The following is a 23,984-nucleotide window of genomic DNA, read 5'->3' on the forward strand; positions in this document are numbered from 1 at the left end:
GACTGTATAACTGTAATCTCCTTGTTTAATTAATTTCAACAATTTCATTAAACAATGAGAACAGATTGCAAGGGCTCAGAATTCAGTGAACAGCCAGCTCCATTATAGACACTAGCCTCCCTAGCATCCAGGACACCTTCAAAAGGTGATGCCTTAAAAAGAAGATGGGATCTATTACCAAGACATGCCTTTTTCCTTTTGCTACCATCAAGAGGAGGTAGAGGAGCCTGAAGACACACACTCAATGTTTCAGGAACAGCTTCTTTCCCTCACCATCAGATTTCTGAATGGACAATGAACCCATGAACATTACTTCAGTATTTTTTCATCTGTTTTAGCTGTACTTATTAAGTATAGTATATATTTCATTGTCAACTATACATGCTTTATTTGCAATCATCCTCTCCCAAGCGACTCAACTATTTATAGGGAGCAAGTTCACAAACCTTTATTGCCTTCTTTAGCTCATGTGCATCATACACATCAGGAGTCATCATCAGTCCAAGAACTACCATCTCCAAATTTCCAGATAGTTCAGACTTGAGATCACTAATCAAGTCCTGGATGGGAGAGTGGGGAAAGAGAAGACACCAAACAGATAGTCAGTTAATTAACTCCAGTCCCAAGCTTAAACAAAATCATTTATTGAACATTTTAAAAGGTACACCTGCCAAATGAGGAGAATAATTAAATCAATAAACATTTAACTAGAACAGTCAAGCAAGAGCAATTGGCAAGAGCGGTTGTTGGGATGTTATCTGGGTGTAGACTACAAAGAAAAATATCCTAAAACAACCAGCACCAACATAAAATTACCTAGGGATTAGATGAGGCCTGTCCTCAACTTCAAAGTGCTACTTTCTGTGCAAGGATAACACAAACAAAGGATTTCTATAAAGTTCTTAGTTTGAACTTCTCCATATCACTGCCTCTCATGAGAACATCCTCATATTTCCCTGGTGATTGCGCAAGCACACAAGTTTAAAAAAATTCCTTCTTAGCAATTTTTGTTCATGCAGGATAGTTGCCTCATTGATAATTACATTATTTTAGTGACTTTCACAGATACTCTGGATCACCTCAGATCCCCTATACCTCTGGCAGCCAGAATTTAACAGTTCCACAAAACTACCTGCCCCTCCACCTATCATAATATTGTTCGCATACTTTACTGCTACTTCTGACACAATGTTTTGACCTCTCCAAGCATATCACCAATAGTCTAGTAGAGTCAGTGGTGAGGAAGACAAATGCAATGTTAGTATTCATTTCAAATGATCTGGACTATAAAAGCAGGGATGTGATGCTAAGGCTTTATAAGGTGCTAGTAAGGCCCCACCTTGAGTATCGGGCTCCTCATCTAAAAGATATGCTGGCATTGGAGAGAGTTCAGAGGAGATTCACAAGGATGATTCCCAGAATGAAAGGGCTATCATATAAGGAACATTTGATAGCTCTGGGTCTGTGCTCGCTGGAAGTCAGAAGGAATAGGGGGTGGTTGGGGGTGGGGTGGGGAAAAAGAGAATTTCATTGAAACCTTTTGAATGTTGAAAGGCCTAGACTGTAGATGTGAAAAGGATGTTTTCTATGGTGGGGGTGTCCAGGATAAGAGGGTACAGCCTCAGGATAGAGGGGCATCCATTTAAAACAGATGCTGAGCAATTTCTTTAGCCATAGTGGTGAATTTGTGGAATTTATTACAAAGCAGCTGTGGAGAACAGGTCATTGGGTCTCCATAAGGCAGAGCTTGATAGGGTCTTGATCGGATACGGCATCAAAGATTATGGGGAGAAGGCTGTGGAGTGGGGCTGAGGAGGGGGAAAAAAGCTCAGCCAAAATTGAATGGTGGAGTAGACCCCACGGGCCAAATTGCTTAATTCTGCTATGTCTTATGGTCTAGGGATGGTGACTGTCAGCATGGAGAATGTTTTAAAAAAAAGCTAATGCATTTAAGCAATTTAGATTGAAGAATTAATTCTGTAATACTTGATAGGAATTGTCAGATTCACTAATAAATAGTCTCAAGTACTGAAATCTTCCACAATTTTTGTGGTTTATATTGGAACCAAGATTTTATTTACCTCTAATAGTTCTCAAAGCGGCCTGGAAGAAAGTTCATGTCATGGGGCAACTAGGGAAGACCAATAAATGCTGGCCACATCTTGTGATTAATTATGCTATCCAATTACAGTTTCTCATTTGCAAAACTTAGACTCTTGCAATTGTGGTTGGCATTTTAAACACGGCTCTAGTCACTTGTAGAAATAGGAACAGGTCTAGTTAACTTTACTCTAAAGTGTAGAATACCTGCTAAAATGCAAAATCTAGTCAGAGGGCTGCCATAATAAAGGGGTTACACAAATTTTATTTTATGTAGAGATACAATGAGGAATAGGCACTTCTGACCTTTTGAGATGCACTGACGGCATCTCATGATTTAATCCTAGCCTAATCACAACACAATTTACAATGACCAATTAACCTATTAGCCAGTGGGTCTTTTGGACTGCGGGAGGAAGCGTGAGCACCTAGAGAAAACCCCCACACACAGAGGCAGGGATGTACAGACTCCTAACAGAGCACACTGGGATTGAACTCCCAACTCTGATACTCCGAGCTGTAATAGCATTGCGCTAACCACTACACTACTATAGAAAAATTGGATAACTAGGTTTTCTTCAAAAACAATGAGGAGATTTGAGGAGACTTTCTGAACCTTATGGGTTATGACAGGATGACTGAGAAGAAAGAGGAAAGGAAGATAGAGATGCAAGATGGTTACTAATAAAACCTTCCACACACTGGATTGAGAAATCTATCAGAGTTCTTGAGTGCAATTCAAGGAATTTTTATGTGAAGGTATAGTTTGGGATTGTTCTTGAAACACAAAGTTAGAGAAGATGTGAGGGTATGCAAGAGAGAAGTCATGGGGAAGTATTAGCTATACTTTTTGTAGCTGCATATTGAAGGAAAATGTAGTTGGTATGATCTGTTAAAAGTGGAGTGGATCAGATTTAATTGTGGTTTTCAAAATGGGAAATCTCATAAGTGATTATTTTTGTAAGGCAGTGGAAAGAAAGGTGAAAGGGATTGAAATGAATGTTGTTCATAGACCTACCACAAGAACCATACAGCTTCATATTGTGCTAAATGATTCTAGACACCAAACGCAGACTTAAATGGGGGGGATTTAAAGGAAGAAAGAAAGAGGATACACTGATAAGGCAAGAGGTGTCTGGTATTAAATATAAACAATATCAATGTTCTGGTATGAGCACAAGAGATTCTGCAGATGCTAAACAGTTTCTCTTGAGGAGTCTCAGCCTAAAATGTTGACTGTTTATTTTGTTCCGTAGCTGCTGCCTGACATGCTGAATTCCTCCATCATTTTGTGTGTGGTGTTTTAGTATGAATGCTTTTTCTTTTAAATAAAGCTGTTGACTCAAAATTTGGCAAAAAGGTTTGAGTAATTACGCAATGCACTCTAGCTGTAAGCACTGAGGAATCATGAGATTACACCCTGCATCCACCTTCCTCCAACCTGCTGAACGTTCTAATCCTTTTAGTTATTGATAAAAAGCAGTAACCACTGGTGTCCAATTTAAGTACAGCTCTATAATCAAACAAGCTGCTTGAAAAATATTCAACTGAAGGCAGCAGAGTCAGATCAGAGCACAGCAGCCAAATAACTTGACAGATTTTAGAAGCAAGAGGCACGGAAGTTGAATTTACTATTGTACAGACCTGTAACTCCCTAGTCAGTGTAGATATGCTGGGCCATGTTCTTTGTTCAACTTTTTGTGAATTGCCTGTGGCATCATTAGCATTCAACCAATCATCACATAGCAAAATTTCTTAAGTGACAAGAAAATAACATGCAAATAAACCCCTTCTTTAATCTAAAATACATGTAATGGTTAAGGAAGAACTCAAAGTAGTGCCATAGGGTCTTGTATATTAACCCAAGAAAACAGGTGAGCCTCAGTTTAACATCAAGCTTGAAAATGGCCTTTTTAAACTATACTTTACGCTGAACCATAATAGTTAAAGCTAAAATGGGTTTAGATCACACACAATACTGGAGGAACAAACACAAAATGCTGGTGGAAAGCAGCAGGACAGGCAGCATCTATAGGAAGAAGTACAGTCGATGTTTTGGGCCCAGACCCTTCGTCAGGACTAACTGAAAGAAAAGATAGTAAGAGATTTGAAAGTGGGAGATCCTGCTTTCTCTGGCAGGCAGAGTGTAGGTGTTCAGTGAAATGGTTTCCCAGTCTGCATAGAGTCTCACCAATATATAGAAGACTGCACCCCGCTGAATAGCTACGCTCTGTCTGCCAGAGAAAGCAGGATCTCCCAGTGGCCACACATTTTAATTCCACGTCCCATTCCCATTCTGAGATGTCTATCCATGGCCTCCTCTACTGTCAAGATGAAGCCACACTCAGGTTGGAAGAACAACACCTTACATTTCGTCTGGGCAGACTCCAACCTGATGGCATGAACACTGATTTCTCTAACTTCTGTTAATGCCCCTTCTCCCCTTCTTACCTTATCCCTTATTTATTATTCCCCCCACTTTATTCTCTCCTTTCTTTCTTTTTTACCCCTCTCTGCCCCACTCACAATCACTCCTTGCCTGTTCTCCATCTCCCTCTGGTGCTCCTCTCCCCTGTTCTTTCTCCCTAGGCCTCCCGTCCCATGAACCTTTCCCTTCTTCAGCTGTGTATCCCTTTTGCCAATCAACTTTCCAGCTCCTCCCCTCCCTGTCTTCTCCTATCATTTCAGATTTCCCCCTCCCCCTTTCAAATCTCTTACTATCTTTTCCTTCAGTTAGTCCTGATGAAGGGTCTCAGCCTGAAACATCGACTGTACTTCTTCCTATAGATGCTGCCTGGCCTGCTGCGTTCCACCAGCATTTTGTGTGTGTTGCTTGAATTTCTAGCATCTGCAGATTTCCTCGTGTTTGCATTTTTAAACAATACTGGAGGACCTCAGCAGGCTAGGCAGCATCTATGGTAAAGAATACAGTCGACATTTCAGGCAGTGACCCTTCATCAGGACTGGAGAGAAAAAAAGACGATGAGTCAGTGTAAGAAGATGGAGGAGGGGCAGAAGAAACACAAGGTGATAGGTGAAAACGGGGTGGGGGAAGGGGTTGAAGTAAAGAGCTGACAAGTTGTTTGGTGAAAGAGATACAAGGCTGGAGAAGGAGGAATCTGATAGGAGAGGACAGAAGGCCATGGAAGAAAGAAAAGGGAGGAGCACCAGAGGGAGGTGAAGGGGAGGTATGGAGACAAGGTGAGAGAGGGAAATAAGAATGGACAAAGATTAAAGCAGGGGGGCATTACCTGAAGTTCGAGAAATCAATGTTTATGCCATCAGGTTGGAGGCTACCCAGACGGAATACAAGGTGTTGCTCCTCTAACCGGAGTGTGGCCTCATCACGACAGTAGAGGAAGCCATGGACTTCCATATCAGAATGTGAATGGGAAGTAGAATTAAGAAATGCCACTTTTTTTTAAAAAAAAGGTAGTAGGGATAGACCAGGTAATTATAGACCAGTGAGCCTTACATTTGTGGTGGGAAAGCTGTTGGAAAAGATTCTTAGAGATAGGATCTATGGGCATTTAGAGAATCATGGTCTGATCAGGGATAGTCAGCATGGCTTTGTGAAGGGCAGATCATGTCTAACAAGCCTGATAGAGTTCTTTGAGGAGGTGAACAGGCATATAGATGAGGGTAGGTCAGTGGATGTGATCTACATGGATTTTAGTAAGGCATTTGACAAGGTTCCACATGGTAGGCTTATTCAGAAAGTCAGAAGGCATGGGATCCAGGGAAGTTTGGCCTGGTGGATTCAGAATTGGCTTGCCTGCAGAAAGCAGAGAGCCGTGCTGGAGGGAGTACATTTGGATTGGAGGGTTGTGACTAGTGGTGTCCCACAAGGATCTGTTCTGGGACCTCTACTTTTTGTGATTTTTATTAACAACCTGGATGTGGGGGGTAGAAGGGTGGGTTGGCAAGTTTGCAGATGACACAAAGGTTGGTGGTGTTGTGGATAGTGTTGAGGATTGTCGAAGACTGCAGAGAAACATTGATAGGATGCAGAAGTGGGCTGAGAAGTGGCAAATGGAGTTCAACCCGGAGAAGTGCGAGGTGGTTACACTTTGGAAGGACAAAATCCAAGGCAGAGTACAAAGTAAATTGCAGGATGCTTGGTAGTGTGGAGGAGCAGAGGGATCTGGGGATACATGTTCACAGATCCCTGAAAGTTGCCTCACAGGTAGATAGGGTAGTTAAGAAAGTTTATGGGGTGTTCGCTTTCATAAGTCAAGGGATAGAGTTTAAGAGTTGCGGGATAATGATGCAGCTCTATAAAACTCTGGTTAGGCCATACTTGGAGTACTGGTCCAGTATGGTCGCCTCACTATAGGAAGGATGCGGAAGCATTGGAAAGGGTACAGAGGAGATTTACCAGGATGCTGCCTGGTTTAGACAGTTTGCATTATTATCAGAGATGAAGGGAACTAGGGCTTTACTCTTTGGAGAGAAGGAGGATGAGAGAAGACATGATACAGGTATACAAGATATTAAGAGGAATAGATAGAGTGGACAGCCAGCACCTCTTCCCCAGGGCACCAATGCTCAATACAAGAGGACATGGCTTTAAGGTAAAGGGTGGAAAGTTCAAGGGAGATATTAGAGGAAGGTTTTTTTTACTCAGAGAGTGGCTGGTGTGTGGAATGCACTGCCTGAGTCAGTGGTGGAGGCAGATACACAAGTGAAATTTAAGAGACTACTAGACAGGTATATGGAGGAAATTAAGGTGGGGGGGTTATATGGGAGGCAGGGCTTAAGGGTCAGCATAACATTGTGGGCCGAAGGGCCCGTACTGTGCTGTATAGAACATTTTATGTTTCCTCTACGTTTCCTCAGTAGCTTCCTCTACTGACACAATGAGGCCACACTCAGGTTGGAGGAGCAACATTTTCTATCCATCTGGGTAGCCTCCAACCTGACGGCATGAACATTGATTTCTTGAACTTCTGGTTATGGCCCTCTACCTCTCAGTATTCCCATTTCTTTCTCTCACTTTATCTCCTTACCTGCCAATCACCTCTCTCTGGTGCTCCTCCCCCTTTTCTTTCTTCCTTGGCTTCGTCCTCTTCTATCAGAGCCTTCATCTCTTTCACCAACTTCCGAGCTCTTTACTTCCCTCCTACTCCCTCTCCTGGCCTCACAATATCTCCTTGTGTTTCTTCCTCCCCTCCCCCACCTTCTTACTAACTCATCTTTTTTTCCTCCGGTTCTAATGAAGGGTCTCGGCCTGAAATGCCAGCTGTACTCTTTCCATAGATGCTGCTTGGTCTGCTGAGTTTCTCCAGCATTTTGTGTGTATTGCTTAGATTTCCAGCATTAGCAGATTATGTCTTGTTTGTGATGGGTATAATCAGATGTTTCTCAAAAGGATGAGAGGAAGGAAAGGATTTAATTACCATATTCAGAAAAATAGTCAAAAAATCTTTCAGCTAAAGCCTATTAATATATAATCTATCATGAACAGCAGGAATAAAATTAAGATACTTTATTGCATCCCGAATTGCTCTTTTGGACTACACTAGCAAATTTGCACTGCACAGTTGAAATAAGCACAATGATCACAAATAAATTCTCTGCTGGCTGGATGTCATTCATCCAAGTTTCAAATTCATTAAATACAGCAAACCAGTTTCCTGGCAACTCTTTTCTCCAAGACCTGCAATGGATTAAAGTGTTCAATATTAACATTGGCTATTAGTGTATTTCATGGTACTTTGAAGGCTGTACATGTTAGTCAGGTACGGAAATACTGCAGTAGAGAACATACCCTGCCAAAAGCTGTCTTGAAGTCCAGCTTGATCTGCTGCCTCTGAGCGATAGTCCTTTTGGCTAAGACTTCAATGATGGCATCTTCATCAGTACCTACACAATATCAAATTTCAGTGTTATGGTCTAAAAAGCATAAAATTAAATCCTGTGTTTAGAACCAGAAAACTCTAGAAAGAATGAAAGAATCTTGAATAGTCAGTTGGAGACAGACCATAGAGCAGAAAGTCCCAGGATCATACAATACCTTTGAGTATCCCTGTTCTTTGAGAGATTTCAACTCCAGGAAATCATGAACATTGAAGAATATAGAACGGTAAGGCTCAAGATCAGGCCTTTTGGCCCACCACATTTGGGCTAACCATGATGCCAATCTAAATCATCCCAAATGCCTGCATAAGGTCTGTATCCCAATTCCCTACTTGCCCTGTCTAAATGCCTGCTGTAGTGGTCCTAATCTGCTTCTAGCAATCTCCTAGCAGTACGTTCATGGCACAAGTTCTTTCCCTTGACTTTAAGTGGTCCTACCCTATACCTAGGTACTATTCCCCTCTCCCACTAGAGCCTCTACAAAATGTCTTGGAAATTATCCTTGATCATACTCAAGGACAATTCATGGCCTCTTTCAGCTCTCCTGCATTTGTTTAAGTTGACTTCTACTTCCTTTAAATTCCTCAAAGATCCTGTCCAAATTTTTAGCTTTCTAAACTTTATACTATCTTCCTTCACTCTAATCTTTTTGTTCTTCAACTTCAAATATGCTCTTATCTGCTGTACTAGGCCCTCCCACAATGGCAACTCCAGTGTAGTCCTGCCAGAGAGGTAAAGCAGCCTAGTAGTTCAATTATCAGATCAGGATTCCAAACCCTGAATTAATGAACCGAAGACAAGACTTAATCCTACTCAGTAACTGGGGACTTTGGATGCAAGAAAATATCTCTGGAATGAGAAACTTGCATCAGTGTAGTGCCAATGAAACAGACCACATGGGAAAGGCTTTTAAAAAAAAATATTTATTTATTTAGAAATGCAGCACAGTAATAGGCCTAATTAAATCCATGTGACCAATTAACCTCCTAACCCATACATCTTTGGGATGTGAGAGGGAAGTGGAGCACCCACAGGAAACACACACAGTCAAGGAGAGAACATCTGAACTCCTTAAGAGGGTGGCAGGAACTGAACTCTGGTTGCTTGCAGTGTAATATCAGTATGTTCACCACTACACGACAAAGCCACCCATTTTTGAAATGTCCTAGCATAGAGTGTTTGGAGGTGGATAATCTGTGTGATGCCCAATTCTTTAAAGAATAAGAGAGAGCTTAACAAAAATACAGGTTACTCAAGAAGTCTTATGATCCCAGAACAAAGCCAATGCAACTGCATAGCTCATTCTGAAACTTTGCTCGACATCGAGTAGCAAGTATAAAATATTTCCATGTTGTGACAGAATTCAACAGAAAGTGGAAGTTTGTGGGTTTATACTTGAGGAAATTCCATGCATGAGCAAGACAATGTGCTAGTGAGGTCGAAGTGGATAACAACTGCAGCCAGTCCTAATTTAGCAAAAGGTTAAATTCTGGCCGCAGAATATTTGGTGGAAATTGACTGTTTATAGCACCTTTCAACTTCTCTCACTACAGGATTCCATTTGACCTCAGCATGTAGCAATTGCTGCCAAGGTAGTTCTTGTTGAACTATTGCCCCAGCTTCAGTTTGTCATATTTCACGTTTTAGTGGTTCAACAGAATAACACCACTGCAAAACCGTTGAAGCTACTATTCCCACCAGCACTGAAGATCAACTGCAGATTTCATTAAGATATCCAAGATGATTAAAAGTTCAGAATAGGTGGATATGAAGAAACTTTTCTCTGATGTTGAGAGTCAAGAACAATGGGGCATAATAATAGGGCTGTTAATTTGCGATATATGTCCTTCTGTGTATATTGGGGTGATAGGAATGACTGGCCAATCTGGGTAGACCTGGAACTGAGAGCTGTGAAACAGTTTTATTTAACTTTGTTATTAGGAGTTGCTCTACCTATACAATTAGCTAAAGTTGCTAATTTAAATTTATATCCTGTGGTTAAGCACTCTTCACAAATTTGGCTCCAGTTCCGCAATTTTTTTTTTAATCTTAAAAAATTTAAACTTTGTAGTATAATTTATCGTAATTACTTTTTTAAACCTTCCTGGAGTGATCCAATTTTTTTGGACTTATTTAAAGAAGGCAGATTGATGTCTTTTGAACACTTTTCACACTTTTTACAATATCTTCAAGTTAGACATTTTTTACAAAAATATTTAAGTAATTTTCCTTATATACTGGAGGCTGACTTGTTAGATACTATTATGAATATGAACCCCCTTGATGAAAGGTTCTATTGGAAGAATTTATAATTTATTTTCACAATGGGATAAGCGTCCTTTACTTAAGATTAAACAGGATTGGGAGAAAGAACTCAATTTGACTTTGATATGGGAGGACTGGACACTGATTTTGAAGTTGGTTAACTCTTCCTCGGTCTGTGCTAGTCATTCACTGATTCAATTTAAAATTGTACATCATTACCATTGGACAAAAGAGACTTTCTAAAATATTCCCCAATGTTGACAAGTATTGTGATAGATGTAAAACTGAGATAGCCACACTGACACATATGTTCTATATTAAAACCATTCTGGAAGTCAGGCTTTTCGACAATTTCTAAAGCACTTAGAATCAATTTACAACTTAATAAATTGACTGTGCTTTTTGGAATAATTCCTCAAAATATTGATGGTATTTCTCTGTCTGACCAACATGTTATTGAGTTTGTTACATTGATAGCTAGCAGGGCCATTTTGTTGAAATGGAAGGATATATCTGCTCCTACTTTGTCACAATGGTTCTCTCAAGTGATGCTGTGTCTCAGTTTGGAGAAAATTAGAAGTTGAACCTTTGAACCTCTATTTGATTTTGAGAAGAGATGGGGCTTATTTGCTCGTTACTATCATTTCAGTTAACTGATAGATTTCTCCCACGATCTAAGTGTAAATTTTGTTTTGATGTATTTTTTCTTCTTGTTGGCTGTTTGAGATTTATTTTTAGAAGCTTTCTATATGATGCGTGGTTCTGGGGTTGTGCTCTCAATGGGTTCTTCTTTTTTCCCCCTCGCTTAGTAGGGTTTTTTTTTTAATTCACAAAAATTTTCAATCTTTAAGATAATTTTTTTTGAGGTATTGTAAGTATTGTTACTTCGATGTATCTGTTTATTTTTGAATAATAATAATAATAAAAAGATTTGAAAAGAAAAAAAAATGGGGCATAATATTACACCGAGGCTAGTTAGAAGTGCTAAAGAAGAAATATTTCTTCTCTTAAAGGGCAGCGTAAAACATGAATTTCCCAAAAAAGTAAGTATCAACTTTGGAGTGTCAGAATTCAAAGCAAAGACTAAATGTTTTTTTATAAATCGGGTATTGGGTCAGTTGGCTGAGGGGTGGACAACTAGTACTAAAATATTGTAGAAGTGTACATTTTCCTCCATTTAGCGGCTATCTAGAGATTACCACTGCAGTGTTTAAAAATACACCTCACTAATCTACATACCCAAACCCTTCATTGCTTTTCTTAACTTGGCAGCATCTTCTTGGGAATTGAACCCAGCAAATTCCTTGACTGTGCCTCGTTGTCCAACCTGTTGAGAAAATTAAGTCTTTTTAACATAATTTGACAGAAGTAAATGTATTATATTCTGATCTACTCTTCCAGCCTGATCTTATTCTTCATCTTTTGGATTCTTAACCAAATACCATACAGTTCATTTTTCTAAATATCAAATGATAAATATCAGCACCTAAGTTACAGGGAAAGGCTGAACAAGTTAGGTCTTTATTCTTTGGAGCATAGAAGGTTGAGCGGGGACTTGATAGAGGTATTTAAAATAATGAGGGGGATAGATTGAGTTGATGTGGATAGGCTTTTTCCATTGAGAATAGGGGAGATTCAAACAAGAGGACATGATTTGAGAGTTAGGGGGCAAAAGTTTAAGGATAACATGAGGGGGAATTCCTTTACTCAGAGAGTGGTAGCTGTGTGGATGAGCTTCCGGTAGAAGTGGTAGAGGCAGGTTCGGTATTGTCATTTAAAGTAAAATTGGATAGGTATATGGACAGCAAAGGAATGGAGGGTTATGGGCTGAGTATGGGCCAGTGGGACTAGGTGAGTGTAAGTGTCGGCACGGACTAGAAGGGCCAAGATGGCCTGTTTCCGTGCTGTAATTGTTATATGGCTATATGGATATGAAACAAAACTTAATATCAATGAAATCTTCTCAGTTTTGAAAATGTTACGAATGTGCCACAACTCTGAGGGGCCGAAGGGTACAAAGTCGCCCCCTCCTTTTTGAGAATCGCAAGATCGCTATTAATTCGGGTCTGGGACCCAGGAAATGAGAGAGAATCCACAAGGTTTTGGAATGTGTCCTGGCCTCAGCGAGACAAAGCCACGGATAACGGCCATTGTCTCTTGGAGCCAGAATTGTGTATTGAGTACTGTACTATTCATTGAAGCCCTCAGGGGACGACCAGAGTGGGCTGGTTGAGGGATTGCATCATCCCAACCTGATTGACATCTGAGACCCCGTGAGTAAGGATAAAAGAGGGTCTGGGGAACAACCCCTTTAGACGCACCAGGAGAAATGCTGGAAAGCCAGTGACAGCGTTTTATAGCGAATGCCGGTGAGGGCCCATGTGCGTCCTCCCTTGCCAGGGTAGCGGGCTCATCACGGAAGAACGGCTTAGCTAAAGGAGAGGCCACAAGTGAACGGCCACACCAAAGGGACGTCTGACGGATCAAAATCATAAAAAAGGAAAGCTGGCAAGTTTCTAAAAATCTCTCTCTCTCCAACCAAAAGGCTGCAGCCTGAATGAACTAAGTGACTTTTATGTTTCCATCGGACAATACATTATCCCCTAGAAAACAATAGAGCTATTTCTTATTGATTATTATTATACCCGCACTCTTAGATTTAGTATTGACGACGTATATTATCTGTATGTTTGCATTGATATTATTTTTGTGTATTTTTAACTAATAAATATTGTTAAAAATAGCACCATCAGACTTCAACGGACCTCTCTATCTTTGCTGGTAAGTGACCCAGTTACGGGGTTCGTAACAAAAAGCATTTTTAAAATGTAGAGGCAGAGACAGAGACAATCCTCCTCAAAACCTTACAATGTCAGGTGGTCAGAGGAAGCAATTAAAATTGAAGTTTGTACATGGGAGAGAATTAGAACATAGTCATCAGGAAAGCTTAGAGGGTTGCAATTGGTTGACAAGATGAGGAACCAACCAAAACCCAGCTTTTCCAATACTAGTCTGGTGCAGCATCTTGAACGCTGGTTCTGTTTGTAACACTGAGTGCAGACAAGATTCAAGGGAACCTTCAATATGATTGTACCCAGTACAACACTGAGAAGCAGCAGTATACTTTAATACCGGTTCCTTTTAGGGTGGAACGTTTCACAGTAGGTCAAGTCTTCAGAATGCTCCCATGTCAGGTAGACATTGTTTTAAGGTACTCCTCGGGAATTCTGACCAATATCATCATCTTCGACAAGACATTTGACTCAGTATCATTTACCCAGGAATGAGCAAGGGCTGTGAAATATATTAACTGTATAATAAATATGTCTCAGCACTTAAAATCCACCAAGTTGCAAGGTACAGAACCCATCATTTCGACCCTGTCATCTACTTGTAAATGCAATGCCCCATGAATTTTACTTTACTGTTGACGTGAATAGGCTGTTTCCATTGAGAGTAGGGGAGATTCAAACTAGAGGACATGATTTGAGAGTTAGGGGGCAGAAGTTTAAGGGAAACACGAGGGGGTATTTCTTTACTCAAAGAGTGATAGCTGTGTGGAATGAGCTTCCTGTAGAAGTAGTAGAGGCCAGTTCAGTTGTGTCATTTAAGGTAAAATTGGATAGGTATATGGACAGGAAAGGAGTGGAGGGTTATGGGCTGAGTGCGGGTAGGTGGGACTAGGTGAGATTAAGGGTTCGGCACGGACTAGGAGGGCCAAGATGGCCTGTTTCCGTGCTGTGATTGTTATATGGTTATATGGTTATATGAATTGTAATAATGTATCTGACCTTCATTTATGTAAGTGAATGAACTAGTGAAGGAAAATATCACCACTGAGTGTGTCTCTACTCACTTGGAACTAGAAAGAAATGATTTCAAAGACATTTCAGCATAAAACTGTTTAAGCCACAACAATCATCTCAATTTACAGTGCAAAATCCTGTGCAATCTTTCTAGCTACCCCTCTGTTTTTGTACCAAATGCTATGTTCATCCTGTGCAAGTTTAAGAGTTCAGAGGAACAAAAGATAGAAGTAGCAACTGCAGCTGGCTGTCTGCTAAGTCTGATTCCCTAACAACAGATGGATGTGTAAGTGTTGAGTGTTTTTTTTACTCATTCTACACAGTAGTGCAGTTTAATGAGAGGCAGCCATTAAATGAAAGATGCAGCTCAGGGGAAAATGAATGCCACCAAATCCCAACTTCCAATCATAACTAAAATAAACCTCTATTCTCAGACATAAAAATAAACCCAATTATAATCTCCAGAAACATAGATTTTCAGGGAGAAGCCACGATTTGTCCATAAAGAGATAGCCACTACTGATAGAACTTCCACAGCAAATCTCGGTAGGGATGGGACAATGCTGGAGTAAACCTATGGAATGGAGCTAGGCAAGAAGAGGCAGTAGGTCGGCATCTCGAGGATAGTAACCATAACTCATTATGTTTCAACATAATTATGGAACGGGATAAGGATAACCCCAGAAAGTAATTGTGTGAATTGGAAGAAATCCAATTTCAATATTGATAAACTGGGAAAAGCTTCTGTGGCAGTTAGAGTACACTGGAAACTGGATCTTTAATGAATGAGGAAAGAGATGGCAAGAAAACTTTTCCCAGGCAGAGATGTCCAAGACCAGATGGTGTTTTTTTTTTAAAAATAGAAGCATAGAAAGCCTCCAGCACAATACAGGCCCTTTGGCCCACAAGGTTGTGCCGAACATGTTCCTACCCTGGAAATTACTAGGCTTACCTATAGCCCTATATTTTTCTAAACTCCATGTACCTATCCAGAAGTCTCCTAAAAAATCCTATCGTAATCGCCTCCACCACCGTTGCCGGCAGCCCAGTCCACGCACTCACCACTCTGAGTAAAAAAAAACTTACCCCCGACATCTCCTCTGTACCTACTCCCCAGCACCTGAAACATGTGTCTTCTTGTGGCAGCCATTTCAGCCCTGGGAAAAAGCCTCTGACTACCCACACGATCAATGTCTCTCAACATCTGTACACCTTTATAAGGTCACCTCTCATCCTCCGTTGTTCCAAGGAGAAAAGGCCGAGTTCACTCAACCTATCTTCATAAGACATGCTCCCTAAACCAGGAAACATCCTTGTAAATCTTCTCTGCACCCTTTCTATGGCTTCCACATCCTTCCTGTAGTGAGGTGACCAAAACTGAGCACAGTACTCCAAGTGCAGTCTTAAGGCAAGAAAAGGTTTAGAAGGGATCAGAAAAATACTATTTTTACCCAGAGGGTGGTTGAGGTCTGGAATGCAGTCTGAAAACGTGGTGGAAACAGGCATTCTAACAGCATTTAGATCCTTGAGGTGATGGACCACATGCCAGTGAATCAGATTTGTACAGAGTAGGCGATGGGCCACGTGCCGGTGAATGGGATTCAAAATTCAAAGTAAATTTATTATCATAGAAAACATGTCACCATATGCAACCCTGAGATTTGTTTTCTTGTGGGCATTTATGGTAAATGCAAGAAACACAATACAGTCAATGAAAGACATCAGCCTACAGGATGGACAAACAACCAAGGTGAAAAGAACAATGAACTGAAAAAAAAAGATGGAGAAGATCCTGACAGGCAGGATTTATGAACATTTAGAGAAGCATAATATGATTAGGAATAGTCAGCCTGGCTTTGTCAAAGACAGGTCGTGCCTTACGAGCCTGATTGAATTTTGAGGATGTGACTAAACACATTGATGAATGTAGAGCCATGGATGTAGTGTATATGGATTTTAGCAAGGCATTTGATAAGGTTCCCCATATAAGGTTTATTGAGAAAGTAAGGAGACATGGCATCCAAGGGGACATTGATTTGTGGATCTAGAACTGGCTTGCCCACAGAAGGCAAAGAGTGGTTGTAGGTGGGTCATATTCTGCATGGAGGCAGAATGGTGTGCCTCAGGAATCTGTTGTGGGACCCCTACTCTTTGTGATTTTTATAAATGACCTGGATGAGGAAGTGGAGGGATGGGTTAGTAGGTCTGCTGATGACACAAAGGTTGGAGATGTTGGGGATATTGTGGAGGGCTGTCAGAGGTTACAGCACGACATTGATAGAATGCAAAACTGGGCTGAGAATTGGTAGATGGAATTCAACCCAGATAAGTGTGAGGTGGTTCATTTTGGTAGGTCAAATATGAGGGTAGAATATAGTATTAATGGTAAGACTCTTGGCAGTGTGGGGGATTAGAGGGATCTTGGGGTAACTCAAAGCTGCTATGCAGGTTGAATCTGTGGTTAAGGCATAGCATGCATTGGCCTTCATTGATCATGGGATTGAGCTTCAGAGCCAAGAGATAATATTGCAGCTATATGGGGCCCTGGTCAGTCCCCACTTGGAGTACTGTGCTCAATTCTGGTCAGCTCACTACAGGAAGGATGTGGAAATCACAGAAAGGGTGCAGAGGAGATTTACAAGGATGTTACCTGGATTGGGGAGCATGCCTTATGAGAATAAGTTGAGTGAACTCGGCCTTTTCTCCTTTGATTGGTGGAGGATGAGAGGTAACCTGATAGAGGTGTACAAGATAATGAGAGGCATTGATCATGTGGATAGTCAGAGACTTTTTCCCAGGGTTGAAATGGCTAGCATGAGAGGGCATAGTTTTTAGCTGCTTGGAAGTAGGTACAGAGGAGATATCAGGGGTAAGATGTTTTTTTTTATATATATACGCAGAGAGTGGTGAGTGTGTGGAATGGGCTGCCAGCAGCAGTGGTGGATGCGGAAACGATAGGGTCTTTTAAGAGACTCCTGGATGGCTATATGGAGCTTAGAAAAATAGAGGGCTGTGGGTAAAGCTGAGGTAGTTCTAAGGTAGGGGCATGTTCGGCACAGCTTTGTGGGCCGAAGGGCATGTATTGTGCTGTAGTTATCTTTGTTTCTAATTTAAAATTGCTGACCAACTCCACTCATGATCCCCTGATGAGGACTAGTTCATTGAAATCTGGTTTCCTCCTTCTGAAGTCGATAATCAGCTCCTTGGTCTTGATTACATTGAGTAAGATGTCACTGTAGCACACTCTGCCAGATTTTAGAAACATAGAAAACAAAGATTTTCAATCTCCCTCCTCTGCTGATTCACAAACTTTGATTTGGCCAACAACTGTACTGCTGTCAGCAAATTTGAAGATGTTACTGGAGCTGTGCTTAGCCACAGTCCCAAGTGTAAAGCAAATAGAGCAGGAGGCTAAGCACATAGCATCACACTTCATGAAGACCCTAGAGAGGCTAGTTCTGGCTCACCTCCAACCCTTGGTCAGATCAGCCCTTGATCCCCTGCAGTTTGTCTATCAGGAGCACACTGGAGTCGACAATGCCATCATCTACCTGCTGAACAGAGCCTACTCCTATTTGATTAACCAGGGCAGCACTGTGAGGATCATGTTTTTTGATTTCTCAAGTGTTTCAATATCATACAGCCCTCATTGCTGGTGAAAAGATCCATTAACTGCAGGTTGGCACTTCCATTATATCCTGAATAAATGGACTACCTGACTGGCAGACCACAGTTTGTGTGGCTTCAGAGCTGTGTGTCAGACGTGGCTGTAAGCAGCACTGGAGCCTCACAGTGGACTGTATTGGACTTTAGATACACCACTGAGTCATGTCATTTGCAGAAATTCTCTGATGACTCAGCAATAGTTGGGTGTGTAAAGGGAGGAAATGAGGATGAATACAGGGCCCTGGTGAAGGACTTCATCAAATGGTGCAAGCTGAATCATCTGCAGCTTATCATCAGTAAGACAAAGGAGATGGTGATGGACTTAATAAGACTTAATAATCAATCTGTTATTGATGGTGAGGACCTACAAGCACCTGAGGATGCACCCGGTGACACACTTGAATGGAGCATCAACACAGGGGCTGAGTACAAGAGGGACCAGACTAGCCACTACTTCCTAAGGAGACTGAGGTCCTTTGGAGTATGCAGGTCTCTCCTTCACATGTTGTCGCCAGTGTATTCTTTTATGCAGTGCTGTGCTGGGGCAATGGCATCAACACTGGAGACGCCAACAGGCTCCATAAACTGATTAGAACGGCTAGCTTTATTATATAGCTTTATTATACAAGTCAAACTGGACACACTGGAGGCTGTGGTAGAACAAAGGATCCTATGGAAAATCCTGACAATTCTGAACAATGTTTCTCACCCTCTACATGCCACCTTGGCTGAACAGAGGAGCACTTTCAGTAATAGACAATGACAGCTATGTTGTTCTAAAGAGCACTATACGAGATGTTACGTCCCCCGTAACTGGGTTACTTACCAGCAAAGATAGAGAGGTCCGTTGAAGTCTGATGGTACTATTTTTAACAGTATTTATTGATAATAATACACAAAAATAATATCAATGCAAACATACAGATAATATACGTCGTCAATACTAAATCTAAAAGCGCGGGTATAATAATAATCAATAAGAAATAGCTTGATCATTGTCTAGGGGATAATGCATTGTCCGATGGAAATATAAAAGTCACTTTAGTTCATTCAAGCTGCAGCTTTTGGTTGGAGAGAGAGATGATGTTTTTAGAACTTGCCCGTTTCCGTTTTATGATGTCGATCCTTCGAAATGGCGTCGGTGGTGATCTCTTCCTTAGCTAAGCCACCTTCCGTGGTAGGGCCTCAATCCCGGGACAACGGGAAAGGACACACGTGGGCCCTCCACCGGCTGTCGCTATTAAACGCTGTCACGGGACTTCTAGCGTTTCTCCTGGTGCGTGTCAAGGGGCCGTTCCCCAGACCCTCTTTTATCCTGACTCACGGGGTCTCAGATGTCAATCAGGGTGGAATGATGCCATCCCCCAACCAGCCCACGTTGCCTGAGGGCTTCCACGAAGTACAGTATTCAATACACTATTCCGTCTCCAAGAGACAATGACCTGTTCCGTGGCTTTGTATCGCTGAGGGCCAGGACATTCCAAACGTCTCTCTCTCATTTCCGGGGTCACCTGACCTGACTTAATAGTGATCTTGCGATTCTCAGAAAGGAGGGGGGGGGGCACAGGCGTAACAGAGATCATTCTTACCCTTGGCCATTTGGCTCTATAATGAGTCAACCTATAGCCAGGGAAGTGATGATCCCCTCCTGTAATACTGTTCGAGATAATTTTTTCTTTCTTACTTTTCTTCTAATATTTGTATACATGTACACTTGTGTACAATGTACTGTGCATGTTAATCAAAATGGCTTCTTTGGTTTGCTAGAGTAGGAATGCTTTTATGTTTGATAAGTGTTTTCTCTCGCAGTTGTTTAGCTTTGGACTTGCTGATATGGGGATTGTATTAATTTTTTAACCAATGGGGAATGTTATTTTGTCTTTTGAGGCTGGGAACTTGGGGGTTTCGCGGTCTTTTCAGGGGAGGCACCGAGGAAGGTGGACGTGCGCTGCACTGCTCGGTCGACCACCGGGGGTGGTCCCAGGCACAAGGACGTGGAGGTCAGAGGAAAGTGACAAGGGGTCGAATGGTTCGATGGTTGAGCTCCAACGATGTGCACTAAACTGACTGAACTTTGATAAGTTGGCGCCTTTTACTTTATTTTCTTTTCCTTCATATATACTGTATTGCATAGTACACTTTTGGTTTTAGTAAAATCTTTAAAGTGTATTCCATAACAGTATTTGATGTGAGTTTGATATTGTGTGTGTATATGCGCGGCATAAACTTGATTCTTACAGCACCTGCATGTACGGGAGGTGGGGTTGGTGAGTGGCTGGATCTCCTTTTCCCCTAGACATATACCAGCCTGTTGGGTAAGTGTTACATTTGTAATACTATTGTGAGACTGTATTTCCCTTGGAATCAATAAGTATCTATCTATTGTGGTGCACCTGTGCTGATGGGGATTGTGGAGATGTTGCCAATCTGAACTGACTAGGGTCTGTAAGTGAGGAAATCGAAATTGCACAAGGGAGGTATTGAGGCCAAGGTCTTGAACCTTATTGATTAGTTTTGAGAGGATGATAGTATTGAATGCTGACCTACAGTCAATAAAGAGCATCTGATGCAAGACCAAATTACCATAACCAGAAGATAATAAGTCATAGGAGCAGAATTAGGCCACTTGTGCATTGAGTCTGCTCTACTATTCAATCATAGCTGATCCTTTCCCCCCCCTCCTTAACCCCATTTAGTGGCCTCATCCTCATAACCTTTGATGCCATGTCCAATCAAGAACCTGTCAAGCTCTGCCTTAAATACACCCTATGACCTGGCCTCCACAGCTGCATGTGGTAACACATTACACAATTCACCATCCTCTGGCAAAAGAAATTTCTCTGCATGTCTGTTTTAAATTGATGCCCCTGTGTTGTGAGGCTGTGCCCTCTTGTGCTAGACTCCTCCACCATGGGGAACATCCCTTCCACATCTACTCTGTGTAGGCCTTTCAATAATTAAAAGTTTTCAATAAGATCCTTCCCACCATCCTTCCAAATTCCAGCATGTATAGACCCAGAGCCATCAAATGTTTCTTGTATGATAAACCTTTCAATCCCAGATTCATCCTTGTGAACCTCCTCTGGACCCTCAATGATGCCAACATATCTTTTCTTAGATAAGGAGCCCAAAACTGTTCATAATATTCAAGGTGAGGCCTCATCAGTACCTCAGCATCACATCCCTGTTCTTGTATTCTAGATCTCTAGAAATGAATGCTAACATTGTATTTGCCTTCCTCACCACTGACTCTACCTGTAAGTTAAGACTTTGGTTATTCTGCACAAGGTCGCCCAAGTCCCTTTGAATCTCAGATTTTTGGATTTTCTCCCGGTTGGGAAAATAGTCAGCACGACCATGCAATTTCCAACATTGTATTTAGTTTGCCAATTTCTTGCTCATTCTCCTAATCTGTCTTTATGCAGCCTACTCGTTTCCTCAACACTACCTGCCCTCCACCAATCTTCATATCATCTGCAAACTTGGCAACAAAGCCATCTATTTCATCATCCAAATCGATGATATACAGCATAAAAAGAAGCGGTCCCAGCATTGACCCCTGAGGAACACCACTAGTCATTGGCAGCCAACCAGAAAAGGATCCTTTTATTTTCACTCACCACTTCCTACCAATCAGCCAATGCTCTAACCATGTCAGTAACTTTCCTGTAATAGTAGGGGCTCTTAACTTGGTAAGTAGCCTCATGTGTGGCACCTTTTTAAAGGTCTTCTGAATGCCCAAATATACAAAGTGTACAACATCCACTGCATCCCCTTTATCTATCCTGCTTGTAATCTCCTCAAAGAATTCCAACAGATTCATCAGCAAGATTTTCACTTAAGAAAACCTTGCTGACTTTGTCCTATCTTGTTCTGTATCACCAAGTACTCCATAAGCTCATCCTTAAAAATTGACTCCAACATCTTCCCAACCACCCAGGCTAGGCTACCTATAACTTCCTCTTTCCTGTCTTCTTCCTTTCTTAAAGTGTGGAGTGATATTTGCAATTTTCCAGTCCTTTGGGATAATGACAGAGGCCAATGATCTTTGAAAGATCATTGCTAATGCCTCCACACTCTCCAATGCTAACACTTTCAGAACCCTAGGATGCAGTTTATATGGTCCAGGTGACTTGTATACCCTTAGGTCTTTCAGCATTTTCACCATTTTCTTCCTTGTAACAACACTTCTCTTCCTTCCACACACTACAATATCTGGCAGCTAGTGTCTTTCACAGTGAAGAAAGAAGCAAAATACTCATTTAGTTCATCTGACATCTCCTTTGCCCCATCATTATTTCAACAGCCTCATTTTCTGGCAGTCCTATATCCACTCTTATCTCTCTTATTTTATATTTTTCATGCTTGAAAAAGCTTTTACTATCCTCTTTGATATTGTTTGCTCACTTGCTTTCATATTTAATCTTTTCCCTTCTAATGATTCTTTTAGTTGTTGTCTGTAGGTTTTTAAAAGCTTTCCAATCCTTTATCTTCCCGTAAATTTTTGCCCTCTTTTTTTCCATATTAGTTTTGACTTCCCTTGTTAGCCATGGATATACTAATTTACCACGAGTATTTCTTCATTTTTGGAATACATCTGTCTTGCCCCTTCCTCATTTGCCTCAGAAACTGACGACATTGCTGGTCTGCTGTCATGCCTCCCTCATCCAAACTCTTTTCCCTCCTGCCATCTGGCAAAAGGTACTGAAGCATTTGGGATCTCACAACCAGACTGTGTAACAGTTTTTTCCCCCAAGCCTTTAGACTCCTGAATTCCCAGAGTCAAGTCTGACACCAACTTCTTTGGCTGTCCATCAATTTTCGATGATGACTGAGGCCTGGGCAAGTTTGTATGGAAGACCTGCAGTTGCCCATGCTGCAAGTCTCCACTCTCCACGCCACCAATGTTGTCCAAGGGAAGGGCATTTGGACCCATACAGCTTGGCACCAGTGTCGTCGCAGAGCTATGTGTGGTTAAGTGCCTTGCTCAAGGACACAACACTCTGCCTCAGCTAAGGCTCAAACTAGTGACCTTCAGATCACTAGACCGTTGCCTTAACCACTTGGCATTGTGCCACACTAACTACACCAACTGACTGACACTAACTGACACCAACTTAGACACGCACATACACTCAACTGAACACCACTCCACTCCCTTTGCAATTTTTGCTCATTTCTTTTTCAATTCCTGCTAAAACATTGTTTACATTTACATCATTATTATATTGTAATTTGCCCTACCTGTGCCCATTGTCTTGTTTATTAATAATTGTAGAGTTTTGCACTGTTTTGTGTGCTTTATGTAGTTCTGTGTAGCTCTGAAGTCTAATGTAGTTTTGTGCTGTTTCATGTAGCACCACAGTCCTGGAGGAACATTGTTTTGTTTTTACTGTGTACTGTACCAGCAGTTATGGTTGAAATGACAATAAAAGCGACTTGACTACTGTAATTTCCTTTAATCAACTGAAATGCCACTATGTCAGACTTCAATATCTCCCTATCAAATTTCAAGTTGAACACAATCATATTGTGATCACTGCATCTTTGGGGTTCTTTTACCTTAAGCTCCCTAACTGCCTCCGGTTCATTACAAAACACCCAATCCGGTATAGCTGATCTCCTAATAAGCTCAATGACAAACTGTTCTAAAAAACCATCTCGTAAATATTCAACAAACTCACTCTCGAGATCTATCACCAACTTGATTTTCCCCCAATCAACCTGCATGTTAAAATCTCCCATAACCATCATCAAATTGCCCTTTTAACATGCCTTTTCTATTTCCTTTTGTAATCATGGTCTACATCCCACTTACTGTTGGGGGGCCTGTATATAACAGCCCTCAGGATCCATAAGACCATAAGATATAGGAACAGAAGTAGGCTATTTGGCCCATCAAATCTGCTCTACCATTCAATCACGGGCTGTTCCTATTCTTCCAGTCATCCCCACTCCTCTGCCTTCTCCCCATTTGATGCCCTGGCTAATCAAGAACCTCTTTCTCTGATATAACTGCAAGTCCTTTTGCCCTTGCAATTTCTTAACTCAACCCAAAGGGATTCATCATCTTTCAATCCTATGTCACATCTTTCTACTGATGAGGCCATTCTTTACCAGCAGAGGAACACCACTCTCTCTGCCTACCTTCCTATCCCTCCGATACAATGTGTAACCTTGGACATTTAGCTCTCATCTACAACCATCCTTCTGCCATGATTCAGTGATGGCCACATCATACCTGACAATCTATAATAGTGCAACAAGGTCACCACCTTATTTCTTGTA

At 41.4% G+C, this 23,984-nt stretch overlaps 1 protein-coding gene across 2 annotated transcripts in view; it reads right to left on the bottom strand.

Annotated features, from left to right (window-relative positions):
- LOC132386487 (annexin A4-like) overlaps positions 1-23,984 on the bottom strand; it is a 137,644-nt gene that overhangs the window by 80,367 nt on the left and 33,293 nt on the right. For both annotated transcript variants that reach the window (XM_059958856.1, XM_059958805.1), the window contains exons 3-5: positions 11,464-11,551; positions 7,871-7,965; positions 447-560 (exon numbers count right to left, since the gene is read on the bottom strand). In XM_059958856.1, coding sequence (XP_059814839.1) covers positions 447-560; positions 7,871-7,965; positions 11,464-11,551 — 297 coding nt within the window. The remainder of the gene's footprint in view (positions 1-446; positions 561-7,870; positions 7,966-11,463; positions 11,552-23,984) is intronic.

Source organism: Hypanus sabinus, chromosome 1 (assembly GCF_030144855.1).
Source record: "Hypanus sabinus isolate sHypSab1 chromosome 1, sHypSab1.hap1, whole genome shotgun sequence".
In the NCBI taxonomy this organism is placed as follows: domain Eukaryota; kingdom Metazoa; phylum Chordata; class Chondrichthyes; order Myliobatiformes; family Dasyatidae; genus Hypanus; species Hypanus sabinus.